Source organism: Hypanus sabinus, chromosome 10, assembly GCF_030144855.1.
Source record: "Hypanus sabinus isolate sHypSab1 chromosome 10, sHypSab1.hap1, whole genome shotgun sequence".
Lineage (NCBI taxonomy): Eukaryota > Metazoa > Chordata > Chondrichthyes > Myliobatiformes > Dasyatidae > Hypanus > Hypanus sabinus.
In genome coordinates, this window is record NC_082715.1 from 149,682,164 (window position 1) to 149,701,683 (window position 19,520).

General features: G+C 45.5%; 1 protein-coding gene across 1 annotated transcript in view; it reads left to right on the plus strand.

Moving 5' to 3' along the window:
* Window positions 1-5,261: 5,261 nt before the first annotated feature.
* The window catches only part of sxph (saxiphilin), a 95,911-nt gene continuing 81,652 nt past the window's right edge, over window positions 5,262-19,520 (plus strand). Inside the window, 3 exon segments of the mRNA XM_059981334.1 lie at window positions 5,262-5,307; window positions 11,503-11,666; window positions 17,321-17,420. Of these exon segments, the coding sequence (XP_059837317.1) occupies window positions 5,262-5,307; window positions 11,503-11,666; window positions 17,321-17,420 (310 nt within the window).

The following is a 19,520-nucleotide window of genomic DNA, read 5'->3' on the forward strand; positions in this document are numbered from 1 at the left end:
TGGAAACTTCTGTCTTCTAATGAAGTATCAGAGGATTTGTGAATGGTAATTGGTTTAGAATTGTCACATGTACTAAGGTTTATGAAACGCTTTGTTTCCATACCATCTATACAGATCATTTCACCATATCAGTACATCAATGTATACAAGGGAAAACATTCCCAGACTGCAGTGTCAGTTACAAAGAAAGTGCATTCAGGTAAACCAAAAGATGCAAAGCCATAATGAGTTAGATTGTGAGATCTACGCAGACTGGGAGACTGTTTCACTGAACACCTACGCTCTGTCCGTCAGAGAAAGCAGGATCTCCCAGTGGCCACACGTTTTAATTCCACGTCCCATTCCCATTCTGATATGTCTATACGTGGCCACCTCTACTGTCAAGATGAATCCACACTCAGGTTGGAGGAACAACACCTTATATTCCATCTGGGTAGCCTCCAACCTGATGGCATGAAAATTGATTTCTCGAAATACGTTAATGCCCCTCCTCCCCTTATTACCCCATCCCTTATTTATTTATCTATCTATCTATAATTTTTTTCTCTCTCTCTGTCCCTCTCACAATCACTCTTTGCCTGCTCTCCATCTGGTGCTCCCCTCCCCCTTTCTTTCTCCTTAGGCCTCCTGTCCCATGATCCTTTCCCTTCTCCAGCTCTGTATTCCTTTTGCCAATCAACTTTCCAGCTCTTAGCTTCATCCCACCCCCTCCTGTCTTCTCCTATCATTTCGGATCTCCCCCTCCCCTCCCACTTTCAAATCTCTTACTATCTTTTCTTTCAGTTAGTCCTAATGAAGGGTCTCGGCCCAAACTGTCGACTGTACTTCTTCCTATAGATGCTGCCTGCCTGCTGCGTTCCACCGGCATTTCGTGTGTGTTGCTTGAATTTCCAACATCTTCCGATTTCCTTGTGTTATCATACAAGAGTTCAAAAGTTCAAAGTAAATTTATTGTCAAAGTACGTCTATGTCACCATACACTACCCTGAGATTCATTTTCCTGCGGGCATTCAAAGGAACAGAAAGAAATACAATAAACTTCTGAAAAATATGCATAACAAAGAGCAGCAACAACTAATATGTAAGAAAAAAGGACAAAATGTTCAAATAAATAAATAAACAAATAATACTGAGAGCATGAGTTGTCATGCCTTGGAATTGAGCCTATAGTTTGTAGAATCAGTTCAGAGTTGAGGTGAGTGGAGTTATCCATGTTGGTTCAGGAGCCTGATGTTTGCAAGGTAACAGCTGTTCCTGCACCTGTTGGTGTAGGGCCCAGGGATTCTGTACCACCTTCTTGATGGCAGCGGTGAGTAAAGAGCCTGGACTGGATGGAGGGGTTCTGTCATGACAGATGCTGCTTTCTTGTGACACTGCTCCTTGTCGATGTGCTCAGTAGTGTAGAGGGCTTTTCCTGTGATGGACTGGGCTATATCCATTACTTTTTGTAGGCTTTTCCATTCAAGGTCACTGGTCATACCAGGTCATGATGCAACCAGTCAGGACACTTCCACTGTGCATCTACAGAAGTTTGTCAAAGTTTTAGATGACATGCTGAATCTGTGCAAACTGTTGTGCCTTTTTTGTAATAGGACTTATGTGCTGGTCCCAGGACAAATCTATTGAAATGATAACATAGAAACATAGAAAACCTACAGCACAATACAGGCCCTTCGGCCCACATGCCGAACATGTGCCTACCTTAGAAATTACTAGGCTTACCTATAGCCCTCTATTTTACTAAGCTCCATGTACCTATCTAGAAGCCTCTTAAAAAACCCTATTGTATCCGCCTCCATCACCATCGCCAACAGCCCATTCCACGCACTCACCACTCTCTGAGTAAAAAGCTAACCCCTAACATCTCCTCTGTACCTACTCCTCAGCACCTTAGGCCTGTGTCCTCTTGTGGCAACCATTTCAGCCCTGGGAAAAAGCCTCTGACTATCCACATGATCAATGCCTCTCGTCATCTTGTACACCTCTATCAGGTCACCCCTCATCCTCCTTTGCTCCAAGGAGAAAAGGGAGAGTTAACTCAACATATTCTCATAAGGCATGCTCCCAAATCCAGGCAACTTCCTTGTAAATCTCCTCTGCACCCTTTCTATGGTTTCCACATCCCTCCTGTAGTGAGGCCACCAGAACTGAGCACAGTACTCCAAGTGGGGTCTGACCAGGGTCCTATATAGTTGCAACATTACTTCTGGGCTCCTATATTCAATTCCATGATTGATGAAGTCCAATACACCATACGCCTTCTTAACCACAGAGTCAACCTGTGCAGCTGCTCTGAGCGTCCTATGGACTCTGATCCTCCACACTGCCAGGAGTATTACCATTAATACTATATTCTGCCATTATATTTGACCTATCAAAATGAACCACTTCACACTTATCTGGGTTGAACTCCATCTGCCATTTCTCAGCCCAGTTTTGCATCCTATCAATGTCTTGCTGTAACCCCTGACAACCCTCCACACTATCCACAACACCTCCAACCTTTGTGTCATCAGCAAACTTACTAACCCATCCCTCCACTTCCTCATTCAGGTCATTTATAAAAATCACGAGTAAGAAGGGTCTCAGAACAGATCCCCAAGTCACTCCACTGGTGACCGACCTCTAGGCAGAATATGACCCATCTACAACCATTCTTTGCCTTCTGTGGGCAAGCCAGTTCTGGACACAAAGCAATGTCCCTTTGGATCCCATGCCTCCTTACTTTCTCAGTAAGTCTTGCATAGGGTATCTTACCAAATGCTTTGCTGAAATCCATATACACTACATCTACTGCTCTTCCTTCATCAATGTGTTTAGTCACATCCTCATTGTGGCCAAAATGTTCTATTTTAACTTCATCAGTCCACAGGACTTGTTTCCAAAATGCATCAGGCTTGTTTAGATGTTCCTTTGCAAACTTCTGTCGCTGAATTTTGTGGTGAGGACGCAGGAAAGGTTTTCTTCTGATGACTCTTCCATGGAGGTCATATTTGTGCAGGTGTCGCTGCACAGTAGAACAGTGCATCACCACTCCAGAGTCTGCTCAATCTTCCTGAAGGTCTTTTGCAGTCAAACGGGGGTTTTGATTTGCCTTTCCAGCAGTCCTACAAGCAGTTCTCTCAGAAAATTTTCTTGGTCTTCCAGACCTCAACTTGACCTCCACTGTTCCTGTTAACTGCCATTTCTTAATAACATTACGATCTGAGGAAACGGCTACCTGAAAACACTTTGCTATCTTCTTATGGCCTTCTCCTGCTTTGTGGGTGTCATTTATTTTAATTTTCAGAGTGCTAGGCAGCTGCTTAGAGAAGCTCATGGCTGCTGATTGTTGGGACAAGGTTTGAGGAGTCAGGGTATTTATAAAGCTTTAAAATTTGCATCACCTGGCCTTTCCTAATGATGACTGTGAACAAGCCATAGCCCTAACAAGCTGATTAAGGTCTGAGACCTTGGTGAAAGTTATCTGAGAGCTCTAATCTCTTGGGATGTCCAAACTTTTGCATGGTGCTCCTTTCCTTTTTTCACTCTAAAATTGTACAAAACAAAAATAATACACTAATCTTGCTTAAAATGTTGAAAAGAATGTTTCATCTTTAACTTTATGACTTTCGGAGATCAGTTCATCTTCTGCTCAGTTAACTATTCACAGTAACAGAAATTTTGACCGGGGTGCCCAAACTTTTGCATGCCACTGTTTTGCTGTTCAGATGTTCCAGGGTTGAGTGAAGAGCCTACGAGATAGCATCTGCTGTGGTTCTATTGTGACAGTGACAAAATGGAGTGAATCCAAGTCGCTTCTCAGGCAGGAGTTGATATGTTTCATCAACAACTTCTCAAAGGACTTCATCCCAGGGGATGTAAGTGCTACTGGATGAGTCATTGAGGCAAGTTACTATGTTGTTTTAAGTACCAGTATAACCGAAGCCTGCTTGGAATAGGTGGGGACTGCACACTACCACAGTGAGAGGTTAAAGATCTCAGTAAACTCTCCAGCCGGTTGATCAGCACAGGTCTTTAGTACCAGGTACCCCATCTGGGCCGGATACTTTCTGTGTGCTCACCCTTCTGAAGGGTGCTCTCATGCCGGCATCGGAGACTGAAAACACAGGGACATCTGGGGACTTGGAGAGTTTGTGAAGGTTCCTCCATGTTTTGATGGTCAAAGTGATGATAAGATTGCGCTCATCTGAAAGCAAAGCCCTGTTGTCCCCTATATTGCCTGATTTTACTTTGTAAGAGGTGATAAGAGATACCTTATAAAGATTTCAGCTGAAATGGAGACCTTTGGTGGAACTTTACCTGTCTGATCGCTGGGATTTCCATTCCATCTTTACAAGAGAGGAGCTTAAAGTGGAGAAGAATTATTTTATTATAATTGTTTGGGGAAGTATCATCTCAGCCAGACAGCGCAATGTACTTGAAAAACAAAATAAAAGCATGCAGATGCTGTAAATCTGGAATAAATACAGAAGATGCTGGAAATAATCTTCAGGTCTGTGGAGAGAGAAAGTCAGTGTATGGTACGGTGTCTCATTGGCTGATATATGATGAAATTTATGTTAGGGAGTATTGTCTGAATGACATAACTGGTTGAGATGTTCCTGAGGCGTATTTATTTCATTTTTCCAAACACTGGCTTGTGTTATAGAGTCATAGAGCACTACAACATAGGCCCTTTGGCCCATCTAGTCTGTGCCTAGCCCATCTACCTGCATCCTAACCATTTCCCCATATCTCTCTCATCCATGTGCCTATCCGAACTTCTCTTAAATGTTGGAGCAGGTGGTAGTGTGGGGCCGTTACTGCACCAGTGACCCGGGTTCAGCTCCGCTGCTCTCTGTAAGGAGTTTGTAAGGTCTCCCTATGGCTGTGTGTGTTTTCCTCCAGGTGCTCTATAATGGAGTCCGTGGGTCGGAGACAGTTAAAGGCTGCAGACCGGAGCACTTGTGGAGCTTTGACAAGTGGATACAAAGCTGCCAGATTCCATTATGTTAACCTCTGAGAAACATCTGAATATAATACAAGGAGGCAGATAATTGCTTCCACATGAAGACTGTTAATTTCAAACACCAGCAGCTTCCAAGTGTTATTTCCCAGCAATGGATGGAGCACAGCCTTCCACTGTTGGAGCCAGCGGCTGCCAGGCGTTCACTGTGACGTTATCGGTACACTGTCGCTCTCTCGCTAAGCTCTGCTTGAGATCTTTTACTGGAGCGCAGAGTTAACGGGAAGTGGAGGCAAACATTGATAGCCCTACCATGAAGGGAGGAATTGTTCTCGTCTTCTTCATTGCAATAGCTTTGGGTAAGTTTGAAGCTGCATCTCTGTTTTCCTCTGACCAGAGCTGGCCATGTGTGATTTATTGTCAGTTTAGTCATTTCTGTGTTGTTTAACTCTCTCTGTGACTCCAACAGGTATTTCTGCCTATTCATCGACAGAGAACACTGCAACACACCAGAGGCCCAGTGACCCATGGTGTTATGCCTATATTTTAGCCAGCTCTAAGGTCAATCTAACCCTTTCCTTCTACATCCCTCTATTTTTTTTATCACCCATGTGCCGATCTAAAGTTTCTTAAATGCCACTAATGTATCTGCCTCTACCATCACACTTCGGAGGGCATTCCACACAGCCACCACTCTCTGTGTAAAAAAAAACTTACCTTTGACATCCTCCCTATACTTTCCTCCAAATACCTTAAAAAAAAATGCCCTCTCATATTGTTCGTTTCTGCCCTTGGATAAAGGTCTCTGACTGTGCACTTGAACTGTGCCTCTTATCATCTTGTACACCTCTGTCAATTTGCCACTCAGCTTCCTTTGCTCCAAACAGAAAACTCCACGCTTTGCTCAGCCTTTCCTTGCAAGGCATGCTCTCCAATCCCAGCAGCATCCTAATTACCCTCTCTGCACCCTCTCTGAAAATTACACTTCATTGTTCACCTTTATCATGGAAATTATAACAGTGACTATGTTTATAAACATCTATAACTGGGTGGAGACATTTGGATGTTGTGTTATGCAGAATATAGATGCACTATTTGTTTCTTACATTGACCTAAAGGGCTGTCTGTTAGAATGATACAGGGAAAATGAAGATTAATGTGACAGCTTCCACAGACCAGGAGTAGCTGGGGGTCCCAGTCTGGATAATTTCTCTGTGATGTCTCCTGCAGAACAGAATAGATGAGGAGTGGCTGGGGGTTATGTCCCATTCTGGATAGTTTCTATGTGATTCTCCTGAAGAACAGACCAGGAGTGGCTGGGGGTATCTGTATCTGTCCCATTCTGGATAGTTTCTGTGTGTTGTCTCCTCTGGTAGAACAGTGACCTGTTCTTCATCACTGAACAAAATTGCTGTGTAGCTGAAATGTTTGACCAATTGTGCCAACAATGGCTCTAGGTAAGAGCCTTTGTGGGTAATCTCAGGCCCACCTCATCATTGCTCCTGGTCAGATTTCCCCTTTCCCAAAAGTAAATGGTTATCTAAGAAAACATTGATCATTGCTGTGGTCAGTCAGGTCTCACAAACAGGTCGAGCAGAAACCAGAATAAGAAGATGGAGGGAGGGGGAGAAGTACCAGCGGGCAGGAGATAGAATGATTTTCATTCCACCATGCACATGTGTGGTTGTGCGAATGACAACAAACTCAACCTTGACTTTACGTGATAGAAATTGTGGGCTCGACTGAGTTAGTGTGCAAGGGACTGGATGGGGATGAAGTTTATTCTGCCAGGCTGGGATTGGAAGGGGATGAAGTTTATTCTGCCAGGCTGGGCTGGGACTGGAGGGGATGAAGTTTATTCTGCCAGGCTGGGCTGGGACTGGAGGGGATGAAGTTTATTCTGCCAGGCTGGGATTGGAAGGGGATGAAGTTTATTCTGCCAGGCTGGGCTGGGACTGGAGGGGATGAAGTTTATTCTGCCAGGCTGGGTTGGGACGGGAGGGGATGAAGTTTATTCTGCCAGGCTGGGTTGGGACTGGAGGGGATGAAGTTTATTTTACCAGGCTGGGCTGGAACTGGAAGGGGATGAAGTTTATTCTGCCAGGCTGGGTTGGGACTGGAGGGGATGAAGTTTATTCTGCCAGGCTGGGTTGGGACTGGAGGGGATGAAGTTTATTCTGGCAGTTGGGTTGGGACTGGAGGGGATGAAGTTTATTCTGCCAGGCTGGGCTGGGACTGGAGGGGATGAAGTTTATTCTGCCAGGCTGGGTTGGGACTGGAGGGGATGAAGTTTATTCTGGCAGCTGGGTTGGGACTGGAGGGGATGAAGTTTATTCTGCCAGGCTGGGCTGGGACTGGAGGGGATGAAGTTTATTCTGCCAGGCTGGGCTGGGACTGGAGGGGATGAAGTTTATTCTGGCAGCTGGGCTGGGACTGGAAGGGTACGAAGTTTATTTGGGCAGATTGGGCTGGGCTGGGCTGAAAGGGGATAAAGTTTATTCTGCCAGGCTGGAGATGCCAGAGCAGAAGATGGTAGAAGTACAGGGTAGTATCTGCAATGGGGAAATGATCTGAGCACTGTCATTTGTGAAGAAACATTCCCTGTGAGAGATATAAGTCTGACAAGGATGGGAAATATGCCGGTGAGTAACATGATCAACACAGATTGGCATTTTGAAAACTCCCCATTTTGAAAACTGCCTGATCCATTGCTGCTGCTGCTGTGAGGTCCGGGTCTCTGCTGGGTAGAATGGGCCCCCAGTCCTCGGGATCACATTGCCAATGGCTGTTGGCGGGGGCGTCTTAATACCCTCGGCAGAGGATGGTGCTTGGAGAAGCTGTGCCGGAGGGGATGGTTGGAGGTTCAACAGACTTGGAATCCGCTGCGGTCAGGTCGCTTTCACTGTGTGCTGCGTCTGCGAGGCTGAGTCGGGTGGCGCTGTGGAAGTCCATAGCGGGGGTATTCCCTTCTGCCACCTGCGTGGGATGATGAGTCTATCGGGACCCTGAGGACTTGTGAAAGTTGTGTGATGGTTTCTTTCGAACTTATAGTCTTTTAACATCTTTGGACTATTTTTACTGTGCCCATGGTCTGTTTTTTTTTATCAATTATGCTATTGTTTGCACTGTTGAAACTATATGTTGTAACTATGTGGTTTTGTTCAGGTCTTGTAGCTTTAGCTTTTGGTCTTGTTTAGTCTGGTGGTTTTGGAGCTCCTTTCCGGGAACACGAAAAGATGGTAGCGCGATATTAATACGCAGCAGCCTCTCCGGACTCTGGATTGTGGATTTCCTGGTGTAGTCTGTTTTGTCATGTGCTTTTTGCGATATCATTCTGGAGGAACGTTGTCTCATTTTTTAACTGCATTGCATTTGTGGTTTCTAAATGACAATGAACTGAATCTGAATCTGAATCTGCAGAGTTCCCCCGGCATTTTCTGTGTGGAGATACAAGCTGTGATGTGTAAAGGAAACATGTCGACACATACTGTACATGTTTCTGGGTGGATTCCCTCTGACGTTGAATGGCTTAAGCAATGCAGTTGAAGTGTGGTACATGTTTGTGGAATAAGGAGCTTTCATTTCAATGTTTAATTGTGACAAAATATGCAAAAATATGAGGGGTGATTGATAAGTTCGTGGCCTAAGGTAGAAGGAGTCAATTTTAGAAAACCTAGCACATTTATTTTTCAACATAGTCCCCTCCTACATTTACACCCTTAGTCCAGCGGTCGTGAAGCATATGGATCTTGGATCTCCAGAAAGTGTCCACAGCAGGGTTGATTGATAAGTTTGTGGCCTAAGGACGAAGGAGATGAATTATACAGCTCTCGTTATGTGCACATGCAGTTCAACTCTTTGAGTGATTGTGCAGAAAGTTTGAAGTTAATAACTCATCAGGGGCGATTGATAAGTTCATGGCCTATGGCGGAAGGAGTCTAAAATTGACTCCTTCTACCTTGGGCCACAAACTTATCAATCACCCCTTGTACATTGACAGGAAACTAAGGCTCAAAGACACACTGGTTATGAAGTAGAATAAGAAGGATTTTATACAGCTTATTGAGTATTGCAAAGTTTAAAAAAAAACAAGAAACTGCTGGAAACATTCAGATTAGTTTTATTTGTGACTTATACATTGAAAGATTGTACAGAGGATGGTGTTATTTTGTGTCAATTCAAATCAGCATTTGGATTGAAACACAGCATCTTTTCCCAAATGTCACCAAGACTGGTTTAGGTGGATAGATAAAAAGATAGACAGGGCCTTTTCGCCAGGACAGGGAAGTTTAGAACTAGAAGACCCGGGTTTAAGAAGAAAAGGGAGAAATTTAAAGGAGGTCTGAGCGGTTAATTGGATTAGGTGTCACTTCACTTCTCATGTCAATATGGCATACCACTATTTACTAACCCTGGCCCATACATCTTTGGAATGTGGGGGGAAACTGGAGCACTCAGAGGGAATGTACAAACTCCTTACAGGCAGCGGCAGGGATCGAACCCCACTGGGTGATTGCTAGTGCTGAAAAGTGATTGTACTAACTGCTCGCAATCAGACAGCTTTTGCCAAGAGAAGAACAGAGAAGGCATGGGCTTCAGCTTTCCTGACGGTTTCCAGGTGCACCGTTTCCTCCCCAATACACTGATGATTCTAAAATAACCACGTGTGTTGTGGTCAGGAGTGTTATTGGGAGGTAGAGAGGAGGTGTTGAAATCAATCTAGTTATCTACCCACTGACAGAGCTTCTGTTGGGGAGAGTGGGATTGGACATCATTGAACAGCTCCAGAGCTGTCGTATGAGGCGAGGTTAAACAGGTAAGCTCTGTATTCACTGGGAGGAGGAGAAGACTTCCCAACATATCCATGCAGCTAGAAAAAAGGCACAATGGCAGCTATATTTCATTGGGGACTTGAGAAGATTTGGTACGTCATCAAAAACACTGGCAAATTTGTACAGATGGAGAGCATTCTAACAGATTGTATCACCGTCTGGTATGGGGGGGTGTGGAGCTACTTCACAGGATTGAAATAAGCAGCAGGGAGCTGTAAAACTAGTCAGCTCCATCATGGGCACTAGCCTCCTTAGTATCCAAGACATCTTCAAGGAGCGATGCCTCAAAAGGGCTAGGTCAACTCAAAATGCCGAGGGAACTGAGTAGGTCAGGCAGCATCAATGGAAAGGAATAAAGAATCGACATTTCAGGCTGAGACTCTTCATCAAGACTGGGTGTCTCAGCACAAAGTATCGACTGTTTATTCCTTCCCATAGTTGCTGCTGGATTCCTCAAGCATTTTGTGTGTGTTACGCTGGCTTTCCAATTTCTGCAGAATCTCTTGTGTTTGCACATTAGGTGACCATGTGTGCACACTGGGAACTTGGATCAAACAAGGTTTTGCATCAGTTGCCTTTAGCATATCAATATCCACAGAGGGAAGCTCCACGCCCAATGCACCAAGTATATGCAACATATTCAGAATGCCAGAGGAATTCTGCAGGCCAGGCAGCAGCCATGAAGAGGAATAACCAGTCAACCTTTTGGATTTAAATGTCTTTTAAATGTTGTCATTGTACTTGCCTCAACCACTTTCCCAGGTATCTTGTTCTATTACCCATCATTCTGTGTGGGGAAAAAAATTGCCCTTCAGGTCCTTTTTTTTTTCCTTCTCACCTTAAACCCCTCTCCTCTAGATTTTGTTTCCCTTTCCCTGGAACAAAGACCTTACTAGTGCATCTCATGATTATATAAAATACGAATTTAGACCCTAATCCAACATGACTGATTGAGGCTTCCATTTTCTGTGTCCTTTAACTCCATCTCCAGCTGTATCTTTCCAGGTCCCAATTCCATCACTTCTCTTCTCCCCACATTGTCTTTTCCCTGCAACTTAAAACTTCTGCAATTTCTAACTTTTTCCATTTCCAATGCAAGGCCATCAACATGCAACGTTAACTCTCCACAGATGCTGCCTGACCTGCTGGGTACTTCCAGCATTCTCCAAAGTAATTATGCAAATTTAATTTTAATGCTTTTGATTTGCATTGGTCACCATGTGGAAAGGGGGCGTTCAGCCCTTGAACCAGCTGTGTCCTACAGTTCTTGTCCCTCTCCAGTTCCAATGTACTGGGGAGAAACTGTGGTCAGTGGAGATGTGGGGGGGATGGCGACTGCGAGGAGCAGGGGGAACAGTTTCTTCAGAAAGGGTGAGGAGAATATGTCTGGTGGTGGACTTCCAGAAACAACACTGAATTGTGGCAGCACCGAAATGCAGCATGTAGAGCCGCACCATTACAACTCCAGGGTCCTGACCTTGGACACTGTCTGTGTGGAGTTTGAAAGTTTTTCATGACCACGTAGCTTCCTCCTGGATGCTTCAGTTTCCTCTCACATCCCAAAGACATCCAGGTAGGTAGTTAGCAGCTTAAAAATGCCCCTCAGTGCAGGTGGGTGATAGGAGAAAGGGCTGGGGTGTGGGGGATAGAGAATGAGACAGACAGGATGTTGTCCATTTTGAGCAGAGTTCTCTAGTTACAATCTCCTTTCTGAAATTGCAGCAAAGAAGTTCAGATGGTGTAATATATCAGACATGGAACAGAGGAAGTGTGCTGAACTCTCCAATGCTCTCCAGGCAGTGCTGACTCCCAGAGCAAGGAACTCCCTCACCAAGCTGTCCTGCATCAAAGCACGTAATGTCGAGGACTGCATCAAAAAGATACGGGTAAGGAAGCAAAGGTCAAAGAAAGACCCTTGAGCATATTCTCTTGGAGAAATGAACCTGTTTGCATCTGATGCTCCACTATACCCCTCGTGGTTCTCCATCATTGTAGCAGGCAGCTTATCAGCGCGGCTCACCTGGAGTCTTGTGAACAGTTCTGGGCCCCTCATCTATGAAAGGATATACTGGCATTGGAGATGGTCCAGAGGAGGTTCACAGGTGTGATCCTGGGTGTGAAAGGGTTAACATACGAGGAACATTTGATGGCTTTGGGCCTGTACTCACTGACGCTTAGAGGAATGAGGTGGGGAGGGTGGAATCTCACTGAAACATCAAATATTGAAAGGCCTAGATAGACTGAACATTGACAGGATGTTTCCAATAGTGCAGAAGTCTAGGACCACATGGTACAGCCTCAGGGTACAAGGGCGTTCATTTAGAACAGAGCTGAGGAGAAATTTCTTTAGCCTGAGGGTGGAGAATCTATGGATTTCATTGCCACTGATGGCTGTGGAGTCCAACAATTGGGTATATTTAAAGTGGAGGTTGGTAGGTTCTTGATTAGCAAGGGCATCAAAAGTTACAGGGAGAAGGCAGGAGAATAGGGTCAAGGGGAAAAATAAATCCCATGATAGGATGGTCAAGCAGATTAAATGGACCAAATTGCTTAGTTCTATTCCTTTGTCTTATGGAATGCACAACTGCTGAGGGGGTCCCAGAGAGTGGCGAGGTACTCTGCCTTCTCAGGTTGTTGAAGTCACTCAATGGCAGGATTTATTGTCCACCCCAATTCCTCCTCGAGGAGTCACTGAGGTAGATATTGGTGGGCAGGAATCACACATAGACCCCAATTCTCTCCCTGGACCAACAGTCCCCATTTTTGTGGTCATGCTCACAAAATTGCCTTTGTTTCAGCTACAGGTTACCAGTGTGCAAGTCCACCAGCTGCCTCAGTGAACTTTCAGCTCGGGTCTCCAGAAACACGTAACAACATCCTGGTTATTATGCCATTAAGAACACACAAAGTGCTGGAGGAACTCAGTAGGTCAGGCAGCATATCTGGAGCGGAATAAACAAACAACGTTTCAGGCCGAGACCCTTTATCAGGAGTCGAAAGTTAAGGGGATGAAGCTAGCCATTACCCCAGTAATGCCCCCACCACGTGGCTACGCCCTTTGTACTGGAGGAAAGAGAAGTCAGAAAGCATGATGCAGGTGACAAAATGCACCTCTCAAGTTCATCAGAGGAAGCACTTGAAAACAAAGTGCCAGAACAGCCTCAAAGAATTCAGGGTAAAGGCTAACCTTTTAGAATGGGGTTTCTTCACAGTGAACGGGAAGGTCTACAGGAATATTGGGGGTGGGGGGGGGGGGGGTTGGAATCTCAGTGAAATCTATTGAATATTGAAAGGTCTAGGTAGAGCAGACATTACGGGTTGTTTCCTATAGTGCAGGAGTCTAGGACCAGAGGGTACGGCCTCAGAACACAAGAACGTCCCTGCAGAACAAAGAGGAGGAGGAATTTCTTTAGCCAGAAGGTGGTGAATATGAAGAGACCCCTTTATGAGGAAGGTTTGGACACGTGCTGGAGTATCCGAGGCTGGAATCAAGACACAGTATAAAGCTGGACTGAGTACAGGCAGAAAAAAAACACTAGACAATATCTCTAGCCAGGCTTATGAATAAGCATCGAATCTCAGTTCAGGTGCTCTTTAAATACTCAAATCTTGCCACCCAAAACCTGACTGCCGATAGCTGGACCATGCCAGCTGTCTGTACTTCAATGAGTTAGAGAGTCTAAATCCCGGGAGCTGGCATCGTTGAGAGTGTCTCATAACAGGGCCCCCTCCTTTTACGGCCAGCTCCTGATGGCCCTGGCTGCCCGGAGAGACGGTGATAATGGCCGTGGATCAGAGGTGGGATCCAAGATGTCCTTTCCAGGCCCCCAGCACTCTCCCTTGCATCAGAATCCTTCTCAGTCCACGAGGTGTTCCCAAACAGTACGGGGCTCCAAAAATCTTCTCACCGTGAAGCGCTGGTCTCCTTCGATAAATCTGGGCGGTGATAGGGTTAAGTGACAGGCTTTAATTTAGAGATGTGGAAGGTGCGATTGATCTTGAGGGTCTTTGGGAGTTTAGAGGCGCAACCCTCCTGGTTTTACTTTCCCCTGGCTTTTGAAGTGTCCAATGAACTTGGGTGCCAACTCTCTAGACCACCAAATTGGGTGTGGACAGCCAGGGCTGCAAAGTGGGTCCCTTCTTTATCTTTCAGTTTGCCTGGGTTTCACCTTCCGGGTGGAGGCCAGCAAAATCTCTTGCCCCAGTCCATTTTGCTTGCAGTGTTGGATGAGATCCTTGGCCACAGGGACCCCAGCCTTGGTCTCCTGTTCCAGAAATGGGCGGAGTACAACCAAACTGGCACTCGAACAATAGCATCCTTAATGCAGAATGCTGCAAGATGTTGTGGGTGACCACTGCCCACATCAGATGGTCCCGCCACTCATCAGGCCTTTCTGAAGCCAGGTATCTTAGGACACTTTAGGTCCCGGTTGGTTTGCTCTGTCTGGCCATTAGTTAATTACATCGACTCAGGCCTAAGGAGCCAGCGTCGGGCACGTTGGCCATTAGTCTGCAGGTAAAACCCAGAGAAAAGGCTTGCAGTTGTTATCAGCTTACAGAACGCCCTCCAGAAACATGATGCAAACTATGGACCACGATCTGAGACAACGTCCATCGGAAATCCATGGATCCTGAAGATCTGATCCAGGACAATTTTGGCCATCTCCGTCACAGAAGGTAGCTTTTTCAAGGCAATTAACTTGGAGGTCATTGAAAACCGATCAACAATTACCATGTTGACAGTCTTCCCCTGGGATGGTGGAAGACCCATGACAAAGTCCATGGAGATGTGTGCCCTTGAGGTCTGGCATGGGGCTTTTGTTCCTGGTGCACACCTGCACGTACTGTTGAACCTCTTGTCATTCTGGGCCACCGATACTCGCCCAGGCAATCCCTGGGTGAATGGTCATTCGCGATGGATGACTCCAAGAATATGTGGGAATCTGAAAGAACTAGATATGATGGATGTGGAGAGGATGTTTCCTATGCTGGGGGTATCCCGAACTAGAGGGCACAGCATCAAAAGTGAGGGGTGATCTTTTAGAACAGAGTTAAGGGGGATTTTTTTTTAAAGCCAGAGAGCAGTGAATCTATGGAATGCTCTACCACAGACTGTGGTGAAGGCCAAATCCATGAGTATACTTAAGGCAGAAGTTGATAATTTCCTGATCAGTCAGGGCATCAAAGCATCTGGCAAGGAGGCAGGTGTGTGGGGTTGAGTGGGATATGGGATCGGCCATGATGGAATGGCGGAGCCGACTCGATGGCCCCTTTCTGCTCCTGTGACTTACGGAGATTGTCCAAGATCAGCAGAGTGGAACTGCAGTGGATTGAGGCCAGCCTCATGCTAGTGGCCAAGAGACTCTGATACCCCGCTGAATCCATGTTGGCTCAATCGTACTTTGGCGAGGATGGTTTGGATTCCAAATGCTGAGGTATCTGAGGCTGGAACTGAGACATAGTATAAAGCTGGAATGAGAACTGAGCAAAATCAAAACACCAGTAAGGCTTACGATTGAGATATGAGCCTCAGTTTAGCTGCTAAGGACTCAATTCTTGGACTCTTTCCCCCCCTCCCCCCACCACTAAGCATGATTGCCAATTAGTGGGACCGTCCTGAACTCCTAAAGAGGACTATCCATACTCTGGAGAGTTAGAGGGTCTAAAGCCCAGATGCCGGTATAGTTGGGAGCATCTCATAACAGCGAATCTGTGGAATTCAGTGCCACAAACGGCTGTGGAGACCAAGTCTTCGGCTGCGTGGTATGGGGGTGGGAGGGATAATAAACCAGCTATGATGGAATGGCAGAGCAGACTCCATGGGCTGAATGGCTTAATTCTATTCCTATGTTTTATGGTCTTATGATCTTGGAGCCAAATACGTGGTTCTCTGAGAGTAGTGTCACAGGTAGACAGGATGGTGATGAAGATGTTGGAAACACTGGCCTGAATGTTGAGCAGTTTAGGACCTTTTTCTCTGGACTGCAGTAGAGTGAAAGGTGACCTTCTAGAGAAATATAAGATCGTGAGGGTCATAGAGGGTGAGTGTGTACAGTCACAGGAAAAGTGTATAACGATATGGAACAAAAGCGGGCCAGTGCAATTGGCATTTTGTTTAGTCGCATGGAGAACCCTGTTTCTGTGCTGTTCGACCCCAGAACTTTGACTCTCAGTGTTTGGTGAATCTGTGGAATTCTCTTCTCCAGAGAGCTGTAAGTCTGCTGCATTAGTCAAGGCAGAGTTTGGCAGATACACTACAGGGGAGCCTGTACCTTACTGTACTTGTACACATGACAACAAACTTGACTTGAATCTCCAGAATTTTCCTCCTCTGAGGATTGTGGTGGTTAGATCATTATAAATATTTAAAGTGGTGATAAATAAATTTTCACAAAAACTTTTCTCCTTTTCTTCTTGGCGTGACGGAGGATAAGATGATGAGAGGCATTGTTCATGTGGATAGCCAGAGGCTCTTTCCCAGGGCTGCAATGACTAACCTAGGGGGTATAGTTTTAAGGTGCTTGGAAGTAGGTACAGAGGGGATGTAGGAGTGGGTTTTTCACACAGAGATTGGTGGGTGCGTGGAATGCACTGCTGGTGGCATGGTAGAGGACAGATACAATATGGTCTTTTAAGGGACTCTTAGATAGGTACATGGAGCTTAGCAAAGTAGAGGGCTGCACAGTAGGGAAATTCTAGGCAGCTTCTAGAGTAGGTTACATGATCAGCACAACATTGTGGACTGAAGGGCCTGTAGAGTGCTGTAGATTTCTATGTTCTATCAGCAATAGAGGACAATAAGGCACAAGAATTGAAGCCAGCATCAATCAGCCATGATCATACAGAATGATGGCCCAGCCTTGAGAAGCAGTGCTCCTATGTAAAGAATGGTTCAGATCCACTTGGAACCTTTTGTTTCATTGTAAAACTTAACCCTGATTAATTGGAGCCCACTGTATCACAAAGAAGCCCAAGTATTTCAAGCAGACTAATTGGATGTTTGTAATGCAGAGCGGTTTAGTTTCATTCAATTACCTTTAACTATATAATCAGAATCAGGTTTATTATCACTGACATATTTGGTGAAACTTCATGTTTTGCAACAACAGTACAGAGCAATACATAACAAATACTTGAAATTATAAGAAAATATATAAAAAATTAAATAAGTAGTGCAAGAAGTAGCAAAATTAGTTTTCATGGGTCCATTGTCTATTCAGATATCTGATGGCGGAGAGAAGAAGTTGCTCCTAAATTGTTGAGTGTGTGTCTTCAGGCTCCAGTACCACCTCCCTGATGGTAGGAATGGGAAGAGGACATGTCCTGGATGGTGGCATCCTAATGATGGATGCCGATAATAGTGGACTATGAAGTACCTAGTTGTAAAGTACTTTATGTAAAAAATGGTTCTGAATCTCTTGGAAATGTTTGCTCGATTGCAAGCTTATCCCTGATTATTTTGAGCCCAGTACAATACTGTGTTCTTCTGTTCTTGCAGTCAGGCATAGCGAGAGAACTAAACAGACTGTTCCTTCTGCAGGGAAATGTGGCAGATGCAATGTCTTTGGATGCCACTGACGCCTACACTGCAGCGACATTTTATGACCTCACTATTGTGGCAAAGGGAATGTATCCAGACGGTGAGTTCCTTATTCATAATCCACTGAGGTTCACACTCTCCCAATAGCAAAGGCCAGTGACCCAGGCACCTCCTGATCCCTGCCTTACTCTTCAAACAAGTCCTCTGGAAGCTTATTTTTGCTGAAGAAGATGTTTTGTGCATTTTCAGGTCAACAACAGCATATACTGGTATGACTCTGCCTCTGAAATAATCTTGTTAGAAGTACAGGTGTGGAGAAAGGGGTTATCCTGCTGCATGGTCTGTTGAACCATTGGGATGAAAAGTAAAATTAAAAGACATCGATCAGAAATTCAATTGAAATGTAAGGCAGGGAGGCACACTGAACTGGAAGTTGTGTTATTATCTTGTAGGAGCGCAGAAGATGGGGCAGCAGTAGGCATTTCAGCCCATGAAACCTACTTCACCACTCAGTAGGATCATGGTGGGTTTTCCAAGTTAGTACTGCCTTCCTGTCTTCTTCTCCTATCCTTTGGTCTCTTTAACCATGAATACTACACCCTTCTGAAGGTTTGGCCTTAACTACATCTTGTATTAGAGAACTGTACAGTTCACCATTTTCTGGGTGAAGAATTTTCTCTCCATATTGGTATCCTATGCCTGTGACCCCTGACTCCATCCCTCTGCTCTATCAGAAACATCCTTCCTGCAGCTCACCTCTCCAGCTGTGTCAAGGGCTTTGATTTTGGTTATTGCCTCATGCATCCTGCCGAGATACAGTGAAAAGCTTGTCTTGCCTACAAATCAACTCATTACGCAGTGCATTGAGGGTGAACAGGGTAAACAATAACAATGCAGAATAAAGTGTAACAGCTACAGAACAAGTCCAGTGCAGGTAAACGACAACATGCAAGATCATAACGAGGCAGATTGAGAGGCCAAGAGGCCATCTAATTGTACAAACGATAAGTTCAGGAGTCTGATAACAGTGGGATAGAAGCAATTCTTGAGCCTTCTGTTATGTGCTTTTGCATCTTCAGCTTGATGGGAGGGTGAGGAGGAAGAATGCCCAGTGTGTGTGAGGTCTTTGATTATGCTGGCTGTTTCACTGAGGCAGCGAGAAGTATAGACAGAGTCCATCCAGACAAGGATGGTTTCCATGATGTTCTGAGCTGCGTCCGCACTGCTGTTTTCGTAGCCTTACCCAGCCACTGTACATCCAGTGCATTGATTAAAATTTGTAAGAATCGACAGTCTTTATCCTCCTAAAGAACGGTCTCCCTTCCTGAAATCAGTGAACAGCTTTTGTTTTGTTGACATGGAGGGAAAGATTGCTGTTACAATACAATATGTGGTGAACTACATATACCTGTCTGGACACGCCCCCCCGCTGACTGCTCCTGTGGCTCCTCCCACTGACCGTGGCTCCTCCCACGGACCCCGGTATAAAGGCGATTGGAGCCTGAGCCCCGGCCTCAGTCTCCAGGATGTAGTGTGGTGGTCAATTGCTGCTTGTTCTTTCTTCCAGCCATTAAAAGCCTATATCTCGCCTCTCGTCTCCGAGATTTATTGATGGTGCATCAACTTTATTGGCTGGAAGTTTTAAAACATGGGAAGTATTTTACGTCCGGAAAAATTAGACGTGGACCCCCAAGCACCAGAAGCAGCTCTTGCCTTTGAACTCTGGCTTGTATGCTTCCAATCATACTTGGAAGCGATTCCAGTGACTGAGCCTGCCACAATGTACAAAATACTACTATCTAGAGTAAGTCCGAAAGTATTCTCCCTTATCAGGGACCTGCCGACCTACCAAGGGGCACTGGCCACCCTTAAAAGACAATACCTGCGGCCAGTGAACACTGTCTACGCAAGACATCGCTTAGCGACGCGGCGGCTGCGACCCAACAAGTCGAGCGGGCAGTTTCTCCGAGTCCTGCAGACACTCATGCAAGCTTGCGACTGCAAAGGACTGACGGCGGAACAACATGTGGAGCTGCTAGTACAAGACGCCTATGTTACGGGGATCAGGAAGTCTGCCACTGGGACCACTCTACTGGCTTGGCTGACATCCCCAGGGCCAGTGCTGCTCCGGAACAATGTGAGGAGCAATAAATACTCCCCTCTGGTCAAGAGGGTTCACCTTCTACATGCGAACCCCCAG